The sequence below is a fragment of the Stylophora pistillata genome, chromosome 3 (assembly GCF_964205215.1).
Source record: "Stylophora pistillata chromosome 3, jaStyPist1.2, whole genome shotgun sequence".
Taxonomy (NCBI): Eukaryota; Metazoa; Cnidaria; class Anthozoa; order Scleractinia; family Pocilloporidae; genus Stylophora; species Stylophora pistillata.
Genome location: NC_142521.1, coordinates 28,423,963 through 28,442,595, shown reverse-complemented (window position 1 = coordinate 28,442,595; position 18,633 = coordinate 28,423,963). Strand labels below are relative to the sequence as shown.

Here is an 18,633-nt window from a genome sequence, read left to right as displayed (position 1 = left end):
AGTTGTCTAGCGATACTGAGACTACTTCTGCAACGTGGTTCAATTTTTTTCTGTGTGTTACTCGTTGGTTGTCGTCTTTGATTTCCACTTGGCAAGAACATATTTTGGAGACAATGTCAAGGGCTGGGTTGTGCTAGAGCTAATTTTGTTTATGTTAGATGTGAATCAGGAATCAACTAGGAGCCTAAAGTAGGGGCGGCCCCCAGTTCATGCAGGAAGTCTGTAGATAGTGCACCAACAATACCTAAATTGCTGTTGTTTTTCTGAGACTGAAAAACGAAATTCCACAATAATCCCAAACCTTGTTAGGGTATTATATTGAACAAGTATAAGGTCTAGATGGCTGGATATTGGCTTAGTTCTTTTTTATATTTTTATGGACCAAGGGGAGGCAAGGTCCATAAAAATGGAATGTGGCTAGTATCCAGCTGTCTTGACCGAACAAGCTTGGTCAAGGACTCATAGCAAGAAGATCATCGTTTTATTGAGAATCAATACTTGTTTATTTCGAGAGATGGGTAGGAAAGCCTATACTAGCACAATAACACCGCAAGAATCAGTTATGTTTTCTATGTTTTGACTGTCTTTTAACACTTTTTGTGACTCCACTCACCAACATTGTCCAAAAATTATGAACTTTGTATGTCTGCTCCAAGTAATTTTTTCCTGTGTGGGATCAAAGGTGGCAATCACAAGTGGGCAAGATGGGCCCATCAGAACACAGGATTTGCTTCATATTGCACATGGCACTGCCAGCGATATAATAATAACAATTCTTGCCAACTAATTTGCTTGAGATGTTCCATTTTCTCTAAAGAGCGAGCCTGGTTTATGATTGACATACGAGCCCATCACTACAGTTTTGCTTGATACATTTGTTTATGCCAGAACCATTCAGTTATTGTTTTTCTTTTCCAGGGAGCAGTTATGTCTGCCTTCTTTTGGGGATACATGCCTGCACAGGTCATTGGTGGATATTTAAGTGATAAATATGGTGGAGAAGTGATATTAGGACTTGCCGCAATTGTCTGGTCTTTATTAACACTGGCTGTTCCTTTTATGACTGTGTCATCAATACTTTTCTTCTCTCCCACCATGATCATATTTGCTGCAAGAATGTGTACTGGTTTGTCACAAGGTTTGTGCTGAAATGATATTTAATCGAACACAACAAATATATGAAATTCATATGTCTGAACTGCAGTTATAGAAACATATTTGTGCACAATCCTTGCAGTAAAGAGCACTATTTAGGCAATAGTGAAAATCAGACCTGAAAAAATTCAGGCCTGATATATGAATTTCATATATTCATTGTGTTTGATCTATCATCTGACGGGTTTATGTCCGACTTATTTGATGACCTGCTCCCAGTTGGCTTGTTAGCTCAATTGGTAGAGCGCTGCACTAGTATCACAGAGGTCAGTGGTTCAAATCCCGTACAGGCCTGAATTTTTTCAGGTCTGATTTTTGCTATTGCTTAAATAGTGCTCTTTACTGTGAGGATCATGCACAAATACTTTATATCTAATGTTGGATCTCAGTAATCGTGTATTAGACTTAGTATAACAGCTCAGGGCTACGATTGGTTCAGGATTGGGCATACATAAATCTCGCTTTAATCATCTCACATGAGGTGATCCTAGCAGGAGTGCTAAATTTCAGAGTGGCTACCTTGCCTTTTGTCAATGTTTCCAAGGAAGTGATAGATGCAATAGAAGAAAACGCAATTGTGAAGAGCACAGTAGATGTCAGAAGAGTAGCGGAACACTTTTCAAGAGAAGGATATGAAGTTTTTCCTGACTGAATTCAATAAGGTGTATTTAAAAAAATTGGACTTTTTCTTTAATGGACCATATCAAGTTTCTTGTCAACTGGATTTTTTGATAAAGAAACTTGTTCCTTCAAGATAGTAAGTACATGTACTTCCCAGTTTATAATGAAGGTTTGTTATCTACCTTGCATTGATTTTGTAGGTCATTTGGAGAATACTAAGATATCTCACTGACATTTGAGGTACCTTAGATATTTGAAAAGCAAGTGTATTGAACCACATCTGTATTAAACTCAGCACAGAAGTGGCAGGTGTTATGCAAATCTTGAAATTGTTTTGACTGAAATTAGTTATTTACATGAATATGACATTATTTGACTCTTGCCATTCTTTTCCTTTCAGGTTTGCATTATCCCTCGCTAACAAATATAATTGCTAAGAGAATCCCAGTAAAGGATAGAACATTTCTAACAAGCACAATATTTGCTGGTGGCCCCGTAGGGTAAGTGAAGAGACATAAATTTTTTAGAAAGAAAATTAATTTTTAGGCAGAAAAATATTTTCAAAGGAGTTTGACTTGCACATACATAATCATGATTGCTGTCAGTGATGATTTCATTTAGTGTCATTTTTATGATAATCACCTCCTCTGTAATAAGCACCCCCTTTAAATGTGCTTTAATTTACTAATAGGGGCCCCTACTCAATGATTGCTTAGCTGGTTGTTCTAGCCAGGAAGGATCCAGGAACAGCAAGTCAGTTTTCCACTCTCCTTGATCCTTTTCAAATAAACATGACAAATTTGCTTTGCGCATTCTGCTGTTGCCCCAAAATAATATGCATAATGATGGTTTTTCTTGCTTCGTGTTTATACGATTATTTTTTTTCCCATAGCACATTGTTCATGGGCAGTGTTGGCTCTTTATTTCTTGCTCACATGGGTTGGCATAGCGTGTTTATTGTCCATGGTCTAATGGCATTATTATGGGCCTGTCTTTGGAGATTTTATTTAGTATTACCAGAATTTGAACTTGGAAACATTAAAATGGTTGAACCAAGCAGTTCTGAACGGGCGCATTTACTCAATGTTCCCTGGGGGACATTTACAAGACATCCAGCCGTCTGGTATGTATGCTGTTATTATCATTAGTGTTATCATTATCATAATTGTTGTTGTCATCATTGTTATTTGACTATGAAGTCTATTTTTCCATGAAAAAGAAGCTTTAGAAGGGCTGTTGTCAGTTGCAGTGGTAAATGTTTCAACCAATTTGGTGAAAGTCATCATTCAGTTGTTGATCAGACTGCATGATTTTAAAAGTGTTTGTACTGAGCTCAAACTATTTTTTTTTCCCTCACTGTTATTTTGGCTGATGTCATTGCTTTTGTTGTGGTTGTCCTTGTTATCCCATTTTACTGTCAGTATAAAAATTCCTTGCTACTTTTAGTTGTTTACAAACATTTTTTCTGTTTATTATTCTTTCTTTTATATAGCAATTGGAACACTTTAATTACTTTCTGATATAACAAATGTCAGGTTGCAAATTCCTTCTGACCTGTTCACCTTTTGCCTTCTTTTCTATTCAGGGCTCTAGTTGTTTCACATTTCTGTCAAGGATGTGCATTCTGGAATGTGTTTGCATGGCTTCCCATGTTTTTTGAAGAACATTTTCCAGGAAATGAGGTATCTTCACTTAATTCCCCCTTCTTCCCCCCCCCTGCCCCCCCCCCTAAAAAAAGTCCCTCCCTCTCAAATAAAGCAGCTGACTTTGAGAAAAAAAACTGTCATTTGTAATTTATTTAACTTTATTAACTACACTATATCTTGTATATTACAACCATCTTGTTCTACATATACAGTGCGTAACTTTGATGAGAAGTAATGCATGTGAAAAAATTAATGAGGACATGGCAAAGCAAAAGGTCTAAAGCACAGAACAATAGCCTAGTGTGTGCATTTTAAAACTTTGTACATTTCTCAGCTGTCTTCTGCAAATCACCAAAATTTGTATGGTCTAAGAACAGAATCCCATGGGAAAATTATTTAAGTTTTCATTTGGAATTCGTTGTTGGTCATGTTTGGTGTGCTGAATTTGAGGTGTGCCACTACAAGAGGTGATAAACACATCCAGCCATTTTTGAAAATTTTAACTAAAATTTAAAATCCATTTTTTAATTGCTCTCTTCAGACTGCTTGAGATCCTCTGTCAATTTAGACAGATGGTTGAACTGGGCGCATTAGTTCCCCTGAAGGAACTTCATATACAATCAAAAACTCTAAGTCTGTTGCTGTTCTTCCCTGTAGAAATGGATATTTAATGTCCTTCCATGGTTGCTGTACTTCCCAGTGGCACTGTTTGTAGGACGCTTAGCAGACAGCATGATTAGAAAAGGTTTGTAATATATTCCCTCATCGCATTGTTTTGAAACTTTGGGCTGATGCTATATTGTACTTGGTGGATACATTTTGTGTGTTGTTCTGTTTAATAATTCCACAAAATCTAAAACATAATTACTAGGAAATTTTGATATATACTTTTGATAGCAAAGACAAGAATTATGTTTTTTGCAGAATATTTCTTGTTTTAAAACCTTTCACTTCTTGCCGTGATCATTGAATAATTTCAAAACTTTCCTGCCCATTCCTTTTGACCACTCAGAATTTTAATTGGGTATACAGATTTTGATACATGCTCCTAAGTCAACCCTCAAATTTGGCTTCTACTTCTCTTACAAAGTTTCACCAGCCAACTTCCTACTAAGGAAAACCCTCCAAGGACCTCTTATTCTTCACTTGCACTTTTATCAGCTGATGATGGCTGAAATGATAGATATTGAAAACATTGAACTGGAAGATTATACAAAATACCTGGGGGTCTATATCGATAAGCACCTAAATTGGCAGCCACAGATACAACATATAAACGAAAAAATAGCAAAAAATGCTAGAATTCTCATTAAATTAAGATATCACATAGATTTTAATATGCCAAGACAAATATACTATGCTTTGATATATCCCTATTTAAGCTATGGTGTCATTGCCTGGGGCTGTACCACCAACACTAAACTAAAATGTCTTTGTATTAAGCAGAATAAATGTCTCCGTAGCATCTTCTTTGCACATCATAGGTAGATTGCTAGTCCCTATTATAAACTGTTAGGAATTTTAAAATTGGATGGTAAATAAAAATTCAGAGTATGCTGCCTTGCACATAAGATTAAGAATAGAACTGATAGCATTCCAGATGCCTTCCTTGATGTCCTGACCCCAGCATGCAAAAAACATTTATTATAATACAAGATTTGCTAGTAATTTCAATTGTTTTAGACCAGGAGTATCCACTAACATGGGAGAATCATCATTCAAATTCTCTGGTTCAAAGATCTGGGAAACCCTATCCACCAATCTTAAATATATGCCCTACAGTACGTTTAAGAAAGAATGGAAACATCAACTTTTGCAATCAAACTTGATTATTTTGCTTTACTTTAGTTTACTGCTGATTTATTTTTAGAAGTATAGGCTGCTATTTATTTGATCATTACAGTGTCCAATTAGAAGGCTGTTGCTACCTTGGACACCGTGCACATCTCAACCTTATTTTTGTGGCCAAACAATACCATTTTTTTCTCTTTCTCTTATGAGTGAAATAAAGAAAATTACATATTGAAACATTCCATTGTGTGCAAGAAAATCAGCTAGTATGTAGAGTAGCAAGGTTCTTGCAGTCTTTTATTGAAGAACACAGCAGAAGCATTACAGTTAATTCAAACCACTTATATTCTAACTGTTCGGGTAGTCGATAGTCTTCCTTGCAGCCCTTTCCGGCGTCGTCACATAAGCAAAAACTCCCCCACCAATGGCTGCTCACATTTGAACAACATTCCTTTCCGGAAATCAGCATTTACTTACCATAGTCTGGAAAGCGTTCGCGCCTCAATAATCAAACCAATCACAGAGTTCGTATTATCCGAGCATTGAAACTGACAAAATGAAGACGCTTTCGACTTAGTGCGAGATACTTTTGGTATTGAGAGCTTGACGCATCAGAGAGAAGCCATAACAGTAATTATAAAAGAGAGAAGAGATGTTTTTATAAATTTTCCCACAGGATTTGGGCAAACAAAACAGCGATCATTATCTGATATTTTCTTCGGAGTTTCAATGACATCAGATTCCATCTTTAGAAACTAACGCTAATGCACTTCCTGTGAATTCGCGGGAATAGATATATCGCATGTTCATTGGTTGTTTGTCAGACAATAACTTTATTTTGATTGGATAACACATTAAAATGGGAAAGGAATGTTGTTCGAATGTGAGCAGCTGTTGGTGGGGGAGTTTTCTCTTTTGTGACGACGCCGGAAAGGGCTGCAAGGGAGACTAGGTAGTCGAAAGCTCGTAGTTTTTAATCATTTTAGCCAGAGATCGTTTTTAAATTTCAACTATGTTCCTGTTATGTTACTTTTGCAGGATCATCAGTTACTTTTGTCAGGAAATTCTTTCAGGTAATTTTTCAGTGTTCTAAATATAAACTAATCACAGTGAAGGAGTAGATTTTTCCAGGCTCTACAACATAATAGTGCCACATGGGATGTTGGGAGAACACAACGAAAACTGTTCTCCCCTACATCCCAAGTGGCTTTATCTCATTATAGAGCCAGAAAAAAAATGCATCCTATTGCTTTTATGACATAAATATAACAAATTTGGGCTCTATAACCTGATAAAGCATCTGCTTGAAAACTGATTTGACCAATCAGATGATGCATACTGTGCCGTGTTCATTGATGTTATAAAAAATGTCATTTATTTGCACTGATTCCTTCTGTGCTTTGCCTAACCTGAATTTTTTGTTTGTACTAATTACTATTATTATAATCATCATTATCGTTAAAAAAAATCCAAACCTTAAAAATTGTTCAGAAGCTTTCAATAGACTGTGATCGCATTACTGGACCCATGTGCGCATCACTGGACCTATATGTATAGCAAGCTCCTAGAAGAAAAAAACTCTTTGAACGCACCTGTTAAAGCATCAAATTTTGTAATCAATACAGTTCCTTCTTTATTTATTTTGCCTGAACTGCAACTTTAATTTTTTTTTAATAGACTCTATCAATGTGTGGCGGGGCATTTTTCATGGTTCTCATCACAAGGTCATCCAGCTTTAGTCTGGCTGTTGTTTGTATGATGATGGCCATGAGTATGAATGCATTGGGTAATGCGGGTTCTCCCGTCACTCCACAAGACATGTCTCCCAAGTTTGCTGGGACGCTCTTTGGTAAGAGGCTTGTGTCTGTCACCTCGGTAGTGTGCTGGGAAAATTTTCCAGTTTAATTTAAATTTCCTGAACATTTTTTATTTAAATGTGGAACTAATGTAATGTGTGTTTTCTGCTTTATGATTTATACTGATTGTGTACTACTACTTTAAAAAATAGTTTATGTTCTTGGGCCAAACTCAGAGCTTCGAGAAGCCCCAAAACTTATTAATGCCCTAGAACTTAAACTTCAATGCGATTGTTAACACTTGGACAGTATTTAGAGAGTAAGAATGAAAAAAACAATTCCATTTTAATTAAGTGATGTTAAATTTTGCAAAGTTAAACTTGAAAATTGTATCAGGGAAAGGAAAATGGAAATGACATGTGTCCTCTTAAGGGGAAAACATACTGATTTCTAGTACTGGGGTTGGAGTAATTGCAATGAGTTCCAAAGCTCTGCACCCAAAAAATTATTATTTGAATTCTTTAAATCTTATCGCTCAGACTCATATTCCATGCAGTGATATGTTGCATTTTTTCCTTTTAGGAATAATGAACTCAGCAGGTGCATTTTCAGGTGGGTTTAATGTACAGAAATTTCATAAGTAAGCTCTCTTGATTTGATCCCAAGCACATAACACCAATAACACAAGAAGGTTATGGGCTTGAATCCTGCTACAACCTTGACCAGACTCTATTTTCAGATTTAAAGGGTGTCTGTGTTTTTCATGAACTTTCCTCTATGCAAAACCTTTTTTTGACATGATCTTTGCATCACTTTTTTTTCACACTGGATCACTGTCACCATATGGTATTATATCACACATTCAAACCTTAAACTGTCTGAATTAAATATTGTCATCAATACAGTTCTGCCTTACATGTGATGTCAGGCTGAAACCTTCTTGTGATTTTGTTTAATGTCGCAAGCTCTTTAGTCAGAGTATCATGTTCCATTTGGACTTTAACTCTTTGATCTCCAAGAGTGACCAGTTTCTAAGTTCTCCATACGTTATCACCCTTGAATTTACTTAAGGAACACAAGAGTGAAGGAAATAATCACCGGATAAAGAAGCTCTCGATTATGAAACAAAATTAATTCTCTCTTTCAGCACCTTAAGAAATGACTAGAAATAGGTATGGAGAATATGCATACTGTTAGAGTACAGAGGGTTAAACAAAAGCACAAAGAATTATGATTTGGTAATTTTATGTGCTTTGGTCTCTGCTCTCGATAATCTTTCTTTCATTGTTAATTTTTGTGCTATTTTTCACAGGAATTGTTGGCCCCCTTCTCACAGGTTACCTTTTAGAAATTGGTTACAGATGGAACTTTATATTTATGTTAAACGCTCTAGTACTCATTTTGGGTGCTTCCGTGTTTCTCATGAGAGGGACTGCAAAGAAAATTGTGTAGAACAACTGAAATTGTTTAAACAATATTCTTCACATAAGCCAAACCCAAAGAGATATTTTCTATGGCAATGAAGCAGAGCCATTAACAAGATGACACAGCCATTAACAGGATGAGCGGAAGAGAAGAGAGCAGTGTTTGAGCAGATGTTTTTTAATTACAAATGTGCCACCTTTCTCTCTTCACAGTTATTAGGGACCTTAAGAAACCACGTCGGCGACGGTAACGAGGACGTGGAAAAACAAGAGATCTAATTGGCAGAACAATAGCTCAGCACGTGCGTTTTGAAACTTTGTACATTTCTTAGCCGTCCTATGCAAAACAACAACGTGAAATCGCCAAAATTTGCTTCGCCTGCGAACCGAAAACGCGACGGCAAATTATTTTAATTTCCATTTGTAACTCAACGGCTACTTTATACGTCATGCTGAAGTTGAGCTGTGACGCTGTATGAGACAGTAAGCTCCTGCAGCCATTTTTGAAATTCTAACTAAGAGAAGAAATTCATTTTTTAATCGAAGTCTTCCTTGGCGTCGCCGTCGTGGTTTCTTAAGGTCCCTAATACCGCCTTGAGGACAGTTTGGGGTACTTTGCGTGTGGGAGATTAGAACGAAATTAAAATCTTAGAAATTTGGGCTTGTCCCTGTAATGGGCTATTATTCTATACCTGCAGCGCACTGGAAATTTGTAGACTCGCTTTTTTCTCTCTCTCTCTCTCTCTTTAGCTGTTTTCATTTAGCTGACGAAGAAATTGCTTATTGTTTTCTTCTCTTCTGCGAGTCCACCATCCCCAAACATTGTGGTTTTTTTTTTCCTCGAACCATAATCCGGGAAGCTGGGGTTTTCTTTTGGTAAGCGTATTTTATTTTCCGTGTTAAATTCTATTAGACTACAAGCTAGCCTTCCTTTACGGCGAAGTCCATCGCACCGATTAGAAAAAAGCATCTGGACAAAAAGGGGAAAAAATGACGTGAACGCGCCGCTCGGAACTCAGTCGGTGAGGCGCACCTGGTTTTCGTGGGCCTCACTTCCAGCGCGCTCGCTTCGATATTTTTTTCTGACATCTATTTGGGGTTGGGCGACGGACCTCGCTGAAAAGTGGGGACTGCTGGTAGCCTTAAAACTTGTTTAATATATCCTTAAACAACAGCTTCTAAATTCAACTGTCGCAAATTTTACATGATACTTGTACGTTTTAGACTTATTGTTTTTATTGAGACTTTATGGCATAAAAAAATTGGCTAGATTTAGTTAGTGTTGTACATATTGTAAGTCAAAGTCCGAGCCTGCAGCACTCAGTTAAAAAAAAAAATACCTCTACACATATGACGTGTCTGTTGCCATTACTATCATATATAATTAAACTCCACCAAAGTTCCGCAGGCGTCTACTTTTCGCGCGTTTAATTCGAGCGAAGGCTATCACGAGGTAACAAGACGTGCATGAGGGCCCATCTTCAAGTACGCATTTCCCACGCGCGCGCCTCGCACTTGCCTTGCGCTTGCGTGAAAAGCGCAAACAACGTAATGCCTCTTCGGCTGGATTAGTCTGCTACACAGCCGTTCTTAGGGTCGTCACGCAACGCTCCTTCCCTCTTCCTTCCAAGTTCGATCTTCGTCTTTTCGACAATTGCGCGAACTCGTTTTCCGATCAGAGGTTGGCTATCGGATGTAATACAAACAAACCTAAAACCTGTAGTTCCGGATTCAACGTAAATCACTGTAATCTAATAATACCGATGATGGCGTGCCTCTGCAAACTCGTTCCCAGGCCATCCTGAAAAGCACATCCAGCAATCCTCGCGGTTAATTCGTATCTCCAGATTTTAATTGCTTTGCAATGCAGTGCGAGGATGCTTTCTGGAGTTGGAGATGCATACCGTACGGCAGAGGAAGGGATGGAGATCTTTCTCTTGAAATTTGCCACACTTTTCAGTTATGGCGTTTATCTCATACCAAAACGGAGCCTCTTTAGTTTACTGGTCATATTAATTTCTGACAACGCATTCTCTCGTTCTCAGCCTTTAACGCCGTCTCAAGTTTCCTTATTCCAAAACAATTGCGAAAATTGTTTCTTCGCACATGCTTTAGCATCCTTGTGCGCAATTTTCCGTATAAAATCGGACTTTTTTCTTGAATATACTTTTTTTCTTGAAAACCACACAATTGAATATCAATGTACACATTTGCTGACTTCTAGTAGACAAAGTACAAGGCTGATGGGAAATCGTTTTACTGATCAGAACCATTCATTTCTCTCCAATGAAACCTAATTCCGTTTCTCGAACGCTGTTTTACACCCTATGTACTGGGGTAGAAGTTTCCCTTATGTATGGGAACTTTCGAGTGGTAAATTTCCTGGATTGCCATTGACTTGTAGACTAATAGTAGTCGCTCCTTTTTGGCGAAGTCTGTTGCTCAAGTGAAAAAAGTCAGTGAGAGAAAAATTTGATGTTAGCGCGCCGCGCAGAACTCTGGGAGTGAGGCCTGCTTTCCATGCGCCCTGACGTCTCCACATCTCCGCGCAGCGCCCTAACGTTAATGTTTTCTTCACTGATTTTTTGTCTTGCGCAACAGACCTCGCCGACAAGGAGAAACGGCTCGTAGTCTGACTCACTTGAAACCCACTCTTCTAAACGTTAACTCTCAACAAAAACTTTTGGGAATGTGGCTTTCCTTGCCAGATTGTTCATGTGGTAGATCTTTGCCGCTCTTTTCGTTCAGTTCCAGTTTATTTATCTCCAGCTTCTCTTTGCTTATTTTCTTCTTTAAGTTTCGTAACGTAACTGAGTCAGGGTCCCGACTGGATTCTGTAGATTTAGTTCTCCAAGTCGCAGGCACGTGTGACATCTCGTCAATCACGTTCAAAATCGAGCAAATGACTGTAGAAGTCACTGACAATCCCAAGATCATAAATGTCATCATCACGAACGTAGCGAACAAACGCTTGCCGTTTTCACCCAGACCAAGCTCGTCCAGTTTCGACGACTTCTCTACTCGTGGAAAAAGATCGCCAAACCCAATTGTACTGTACGCGATGAAATTGAAATAAACCCCATCAAAAAAAGTCCAGCCGTCAAAGATCATGTCAGAAGCTCCTCCCACCAGGAGGACTGCTACCATCATTAAGAAGGAGACCACCGCAGCTTTGATCCCTACATGGGAGGGGCGCCTCTTTCTGTGGTATTTTTTCTCGACTTGCTTAATAGTGTTGTAGATGTATCGATTGATTCGTTCACCGACTGTCTTGAGCACGACCAAATTTAGAGGAATTCCAAGCAGGGCACAGAATATGCAAAACAACCGGCCTCCAAATGTGAGAGGAACAATCTGTCCAAAACCTGTTAACATGAATAAAGATGTGTAAAGAAGAAGAAAAACTGGTCGGTTCACCAGAAATCGTTTAAGTTGACTGCGCTAAATGGAAGTGCTATAGCGATAGTGACTGGTTCTTGGTCCTTGGTTCTAAATGGAGGCACTACAACTGTTGGTTGTGTCGCCCTAGCTTATTACGTAACCATTAGGGCTACACAGTAGCTCTTTCTTTGATGATTGTAATTTTCGCGTGAATATTCAACTGCTCCATTCATTTGGTTCAAAAATTTCACCCTGATATTTCAATGACTTTTAAATCCGATACTGAAACCGATTTTCTCATTGTGTAATCAAATATGCTATAAAATGATCCAAACTATTCATCACACACTTTACTACAAAATCAGTTATATTGACAAGGGCGTAGCCAGGGGGGTCCTGGGGTGCCCGTGAAACCCCCCTCCCCCTTGGTAGGCCTTCCTTTGAGCAAACAACCTACAATATTCAGGTGGTGAAAACGCCTTGACAATATCTTGGCCTGCCCACTATACTCTCACTGCTCATCCCAAAACTCTAACATTAAGTCAAACATGCACGGCGTGGGGGTCGACATGACAATCTGGTGAGTAGCCTCTGTGCCCCCCCCCCCCCTTTGAAAAATCCTGGCTACGCCCCTGGTTGAAGTGTCGTTCTGCCGGAGATCACTTTTGGAAGAACACGAACATGTAAGACATTAAGTGCATTCAGAAAAAACAAACACCTTGGTTTCAGTTCAACTTTGAAAGCTTCCTACGTTCCTCCCCTTCTGTCAAACATCTCTGATTTACTCTACAATGACAAGCTGCTTTGATCAAAAGCCATTAAAAAAAAGAAATCAACAACATTCAACGAGAAATTAAACGTCATCGATCACTCGTTTTCTTATTGAGAGCCCTAAAGCCAAAGTTATCTCAAGGATCAATGAGAACATTGGAAAATATCAGAACGAGCCAATCAGGACTCGTTTTGAAAACAAACAAACTGCTAAAAGCGCGGGAAAACGCGAATTAGCAAGTGGCGATTGTTTTTATAGACTGATTAGTCCAGGTGGCTAGCGAAGTATCCAGGGTTTAGTTACGTTGGGCCTGCCAGAAGTGTTTTTGTCGCAAATTGAGTGGAAGGAGAAACCTTAGAAATCTCGTGTTACAACGGAAAGAAAAGAGATGCCGGTTAAATCCGTTGCAAAATATAGCAACGAATGCTTAGACCAAAGCAGCGTAATTTGATCTAAGGTGTGACCAAAAATAGCTTTTTGACTTGAGCACGAAAACACTGAAAAGGTAACAACTCTAGATGGTAGAGAGGGAAAGTATCTTGGTCTTCCATAGCACATGCCGAAGAATGAGATAAGCCCTGGGGGTCATTTTGTGTTTGGTGTCAGCGTTATCTATTGCATGTGCTTTAGCCCTCGAAGATATGTAATTTTTTGTAATTGTAATAGGGGCCTTTGGCGTTTTCGGGAACAATATAGGCGAAAAAAGGAACATCGCAAAAACGAACAAATTTCTTTAACACACCGCAAGATCGAAGAACAAAAAATATGAGTTTTCGTCGGTTCTTTGCACTCTTCGCAAATGATAAATTTTCAATCATCCACTCTTCGTGGATGATTGGAAATTTATCGCATGCAGAATCTTTCTGCTCGAGCGATGACCGCACAGGAGCCCTGATTGAGAAAAGTTTGCGTCGTGTGTGTAATCGATTTCAGTCTGCATATGGACTGTCTGGAGCCATTTAAGGAAATATGAGTCGACAGCGACTATAACAAAAAAAAAGATAAAGGTAAATAACTTTAAACAAGAAAAAAAAAATGAATTAAAGGATATTCAAAATTATAAAAGGCGGCAAATTGCCAAATTTTGGGAGTGCCCTTTATTCGTTCGTATGTTGAATTAAGTATAAGAATTAGGACAAATTGAGAATCAGTCAAACTTTAAGTTCAAATTGTTCTCAAGGTAATTTTGATTTTAATGTAAATCTGATAAGGTTTTTTCTGATGAAATGAATTGAGAAAAGCTATTTTTCTCGCGTAAGATAAAAAAAATAGATGAATAATCAATCGCGTAAAAAGAAAATTAAAAAGATTGAAGTGTTTACCAAGTGATATTTGTCTAGATCGCCGACTGAGTATCTTCCATCGAAACATACACTATTCATAGGTGAATGGATTAGCTTTTGAAAATGTATAAACTTTTGTAATTTAAATGGTGATGTTGTCTTAGACCTGTATGAAACCGAAATGCTGAATAGAATAGTGAAGCCATGGCAACAGGGAGGAGACAGCAATCGAATGTGTCAAACTCACTTCAAAGTAAACCGATTCATTCACTGAAGAAGCCGCTAAAAGTAAAGAATCGGGACTGTTATCGAGCGATTTGACGAAATCACTTTATCTTGTGAAATCGTGTTCATAATAATATGTTTATTTTACAGCCAGTTTTTGAGTCATGAAGGAAAAGCTATTAACTGGCTTTCGTTCGTTACAAAACTCCAAGTTCCGATTTTAATTTTAGATGGATTAAGCTGTGTGGCACCAAACAGTCGAAGAAGAATCGTCAAGTTAAAATTGCATGATATTGTCATCAATTTGTATTTATTCACTTCGTACTTTAAAGCAGTCTTTTAGCCGTTAGGCAAAAGTTTTTCAATTACGAAAAGCCTTCGGACGGCTTTTGGCTGCCAAAATATTGCCAATTCTGCGGTATTGATTTTTCTCCGCTGGTAGATTAACTCTTTTCTCTTACATTTGCTAAATTGCTATGAAAACAGAAAGCGTAATAGAATCGCTCAGGCATATAACGAAGACTTCGTTTTTCTCTCAGGGGAAGCATAAGATACAGCAAATTGAAAACGCACAGCGATGGAAAGTCCTTCAAAATATTGAGTAGGACATTTTATACAAGACGAAAAAAAATCTGTCAAGACTTTCGCCGATCCAAATCTCCATCCCGTTCTGTTGGTTCTACCAGCCTTCAATCTTCTTTCTGCGCATTTAACATTAGCACTCTGTAAAATAAAATAGAGATGTTCAAAATATGCAATACTTACCCATGGTAGTGACCACTGTTGTTGTAAACCAAAACGCGTGATAGAAATTCCAGTAGTTTTTGTAGCTTTCAGCATATCCGCGCTTGACAAGAACATTAGCGTCAGTGATAAAGTGAATGAAATCTTCTTCGCTCATGTTATACTTTTGTTTGTAATGCTTTTTCTTTCCTTGATAGATCTCGTACTGACGTTCATCATTAGCTACTTCCAGAGCGTTAAAGACGACAGCGCAAACACAAGTGTAGAGCACCAAAAAAAATAACAGAATAAACAATCTGAACGACTGTCTTGTGTGCTGAAACTTCAATGCCGCCGTCATTTTTACAGAGCTGTGGTGATTTTTCCGGATGGCGACCACAAAGACAAACTTTTGTCTAAGATGTGCACAAAATGCGTCCCTTGAACCTGACAGTTTTAGTCTCACTTTAAAAGAAAGCAATTATATAAAGCAGTGAAAGGTAAGGCCGCGTTTTTCTATTCATCAATTCGCCAACTGATTGAAAAAAACCTGGATTCCAAATGTGATGATAAGATTTCAGTGACTTCATCCATCAATCTAGGATCTGCATTACATTCGAAAAAATTCCATTTACGGAGTTATTTTACTCATCGATGGCCTTTTTCCAATCGTATCCATCTGCAAGACAAAGAAAGTTTTCAGGCAAACATAGAATTGCCTTTTTCATTTGCAATTTACTGTAGGCCAAATACTATTCCAGTAATTGATTCATTGTCACGTTAAAAACCAATAGCATCTCTTGAAACTTCTGTAACCATTGCACGGATCATAACTCTGCCACCCTTTGCAATTTGAGGCTTCAATTTTGAGCAAGTTTGCTCAGTGAACCAAGGTGAGTTTTTTTTTTTTCTTTTTTTGCGCTTCGCGCAAATAGTGCAAGTCATATATGTGCATATAATTCTTTCGTATCCAGCTGTTCCATAGATTAATATACTATAGAACAGATCAACTGGCGACAGAGGCGAATTTTCATTCAGGCAAGTAGGGAAACGTCACTGCTAATTGGTAAAAAACGGAATTGAAATTTGACAAGTTGAAGATGGAGCACTCGAAATGAATGATTCGTTCTTCCGACATATCGGCAACAGATCGTGTATAACTAACTGATCGTGTTAAAATCAGATGATGCTGTCTGGCGTATCAAAATTTATACTGTAACTAAACAACTTATCTTGCGCCTTCGTTAGGTATACCGTGAACAAAAAATGCATACCTTACGGAAAACTATACTAGTTAAGCTTTGTTATTTGCAGATCAGCAGTTTCGTGAAATTTTTCACCTTAAAGAAAGAGTTCTGAGTGCTATTGAGCCGATGCTGAATAAGTCTGTTCCGGGAGCAATTCTTTCTTAAGAGTGCTGCGTTTTGTGGAGATTCCCTTTTCGTGAGGTTTTCGAAAAACGTATTCACTGGGGTACCATTAACACCTCGCTGCGCCACAAAAGGTTAAAGTAGATTGTCTTTAAGCGATCGAGGCTAAAATCTTTTCTAACAAAAGGCTAGCTTAATTAACCTGGAAACTGTTGTGCAGCAAAAACAAAGCTTCACTACGTCAATTGTTTTTTTAATTTCCTTCACTCGAATGTTTGGTGAAACTTGGGGTTGAATGTTCTCAGGAAAAGTCGGTAACATTACCTCATGTCTAATTTCTCCCCCTGCAAAGGTTTAACTCAAATAAATTATCATAAGAGCCATCAAAAAGTGAAAAAACAAAAACACACAAAAAAGGAAAGTTGGAGAAAAAAGAAAAAGCAATTATCATGAATAATTTAACGGATACAACTTCAAAAAATGTGCGCATTCGATTCTGTGACGCAATTTTAGTTACGCTATCAGTCCTAACTGTTTAAATGGGTTCTTAGCGTTCGAACGGAAATCCAGCCTGTGTAAATAGTGCTGGGCGCTGCATTCCACGAAAGTAATATAGAAACCCCTTTAGTGCACGACAGGAAAATTACCAATCTAGCGGAAAGGTTTTATTAACTGATGGCACTCAGCTGGAAGTAGAAATCATTTAGAGTCGTGCATTATGCTCTCATAGTGCCACAGGTGCAAAAAGGGCTTATCTTAAATCAGTTATTGAAAATATTCGGCTAACTTCGCCTTTGAAATTTCCGACTTTCTTTTTATCCAATCACGGATAGTAAGGCGCACTAGGGAATCTGCCGAGTGCTCATGTCAGGAGAGTACGTCTGCAGGCACGTCTCCGAAGTTAGCCGTTGCTTTGTCGTTGTCTTGGGTAGGTCTTCTTGTCAGACATGAAAACTAACATTAAAATTCACAAACGCTACAGGTAACTGCTGTCACGGTAGATCTGACCTCGTATTATTTCGCACAAACCAAGAATTTACTGCCTTTTGGAATCTGTGGAAGGAAATTGATTAACTAAGAAAATAACGCATATAAACGAAGAAAGAAAAACGAAACCAATAAAATTCAAACTAATATTATCTGAAATACGAAGAAATTTCCTCCTAGGAAGTTCTTTACTATTCTGAGAAGAGTATCAGGCGAACTGTCTGATGAGAAAAATTGACAATTAAGACCGAAGTTGTCAGTTAGGTTCGTCAAGGACTTGTAAGCTTTTTTTTTTTTTTTTTTTTTCGTTTTACCTGTCAAGGATGGAGTTAAAAGGGCGATAGCCGGCGCATTAAGACGTGGATTTTCTCTGTTCTCCCTAGCTTTTCTCAGCAAGATTCCCGGGCAAGTGTCCGTACCAGATCATGAATTCACGTGCATTATTTTAACGAAAAACGTATCATAAGGATAACTTCGAGTAGTTAATTGATGTCAGAGGACGTTTTAAGAGTTTTTACTCAGATAATTTACAGGGTCGACCATGCCATAGTTAGTCCCCTCTACTAGCTATGACCATGTTAAGTCATTTTAGAACTAATAATAATAGGAATTACTAGTTACTGGACACCGCTAATCTATGAAAAAACCGAGCATACTTATATCTGCCTAGCTACCAATAAACCGTTTCCTCACAAATAGCAAATCCTATGTAAATTCTGAATGCGAACAAATTTCAGTGTCGCGTTTCTCGACTTCCAGACTTCTCACGGTGTGGAGATATTTGTTCCGGCGATATCTGTTTACTCTTTTGACCGATTACACTGAGAAAGGAGAAATGTTCGTAATTCATTGGTCAGTCTCAGAAACTGTTTGTGAGTTAGTTTTTTTTTTTTTTTTTTTTCGGTGAGGTGAGTTCTCCATCATGGAAGACAAAGAACACCCCTTTTGTTGCTTTAACAGTCAAATCCTTTTAGAAATAATTTGGATATATCAACAAAGTTGAAATGGTAAATTGGCCACCGTAACGATTACAAAAGCTGACGTTTCGAGCGTTAGCCCTTCGTCGGAGCGAAATCCTTTTAGAGCTTGATGCTGAAAACTAAGCCTCGGAATTTTAAGGAACATGGAAAATTTATATGTACACTCAAAAAGCATCCTTTAATTTTTAATCTCACCTCTTTTGTTTCATTCAGGTAGGCCAGGCGCTAGGCCGGGTGCTTTTAAACCGCGAAAATGTAAATCAATGAAATTTGAAGGACATATTTCAACCTCTTTAGGATTTCCTCAATTTTTCTAGCACAAAGAAACTCTGAGACCTAAAGTTTTAATGATGTCCCTTTCTCGGGCGTCAAACAACAACAAGAAATTATATCTTAGCGTTAATTATTTATTTTGGACATCAAGATGGCGCCAATATGTGGCAATTTTAGCACGTATCCATAGCGACGTGACAGCCAAT

General features: G+C 38.1%; 2 protein-coding genes across 3 annotated transcripts in view; one reads left to right on the top strand and one right to left on the bottom strand.

The window, feature by feature from the left end:
- The window catches only part of LOC111336217 (voltage-gated purine nucleotide uniporter SLC17A9), a 10,661-nt gene extending 877 nt beyond the window's left edge, over positions 1-9,784 (top strand). The window contains exons 2-10 of the mRNA XM_022942273.2: positions 919-1,138; positions 2,177-2,276; positions 2,669-2,899; positions 3,362-3,458; positions 4,080-4,167; positions 6,252-6,286; positions 6,891-7,062; positions 7,592-7,621; positions 8,322-9,784. Of these exons, the coding sequence (XP_022798008.2) occupies positions 919-1,138; positions 2,177-2,276; positions 2,669-2,899; positions 3,362-3,458; positions 4,080-4,167; positions 6,252-6,286; positions 6,891-7,062; positions 7,592-7,621; positions 8,322-8,461 (1,113 nt within the window). The 3' untranslated portion in view covers positions 8,462-9,784. The remainder of the gene's footprint in view (positions 1-918; positions 1,139-2,176; positions 2,277-2,668; positions 2,900-3,361; positions 3,459-4,079; positions 4,168-6,251; positions 6,287-6,890; positions 7,063-7,591; positions 7,622-8,321) is intronic.
- On the bottom strand, positions 9,167-18,620 carry LOC111336207 (potassium channel subfamily K member 15). Of its 2 annotated transcripts, XM_022942257.2 has the most exons (4): positions 18,350-18,620; positions 17,196-17,240; positions 14,860-15,496; positions 9,167-11,798 (listed from the first exon to the last, which is right to left on the bottom strand). In XM_022942257.2, the coding sequence occupies exons 3-4, from the start codon at positions 15,176-15,178 to the stop codon at positions 11,104-11,106; spliced, it is 1,014 nt and encodes a 337-aa protein (XP_022797992.2). In that variant the 5' UTR covers positions 15,179-15,496; positions 17,196-17,240; positions 18,350-18,620; the 3' UTR covers positions 9,167-11,103. The 2 variants fall into 2 exon arrangements, with proteins under 2 accessions (XP_022797992.2, XP_088608782.1); XM_088752656.1 differs by having other exon boundaries at positions 14,860-17,240.
- Positions 18,621-18,633: the final 13 nt, after the last annotated feature.

What these genes read in the sequence shown, in the direction of transcription:
- LOC111336207 (XM_088752656.1), bottom strand. Translation starts at nt 15,178, where the DNA reads ATGACGGCGGCATTGAAGTTTCAGCACACAAGACAGTCGTTCAGATTG. An exon ending in AACAGTGGTCACTACCATGG is followed by an intron (nt 11,799 to 14,859) that starts GTAAGTATTGCA and finishes TCATGTTAACAG; the next exon opens with GTTTTGGACAGATTGTTCCT.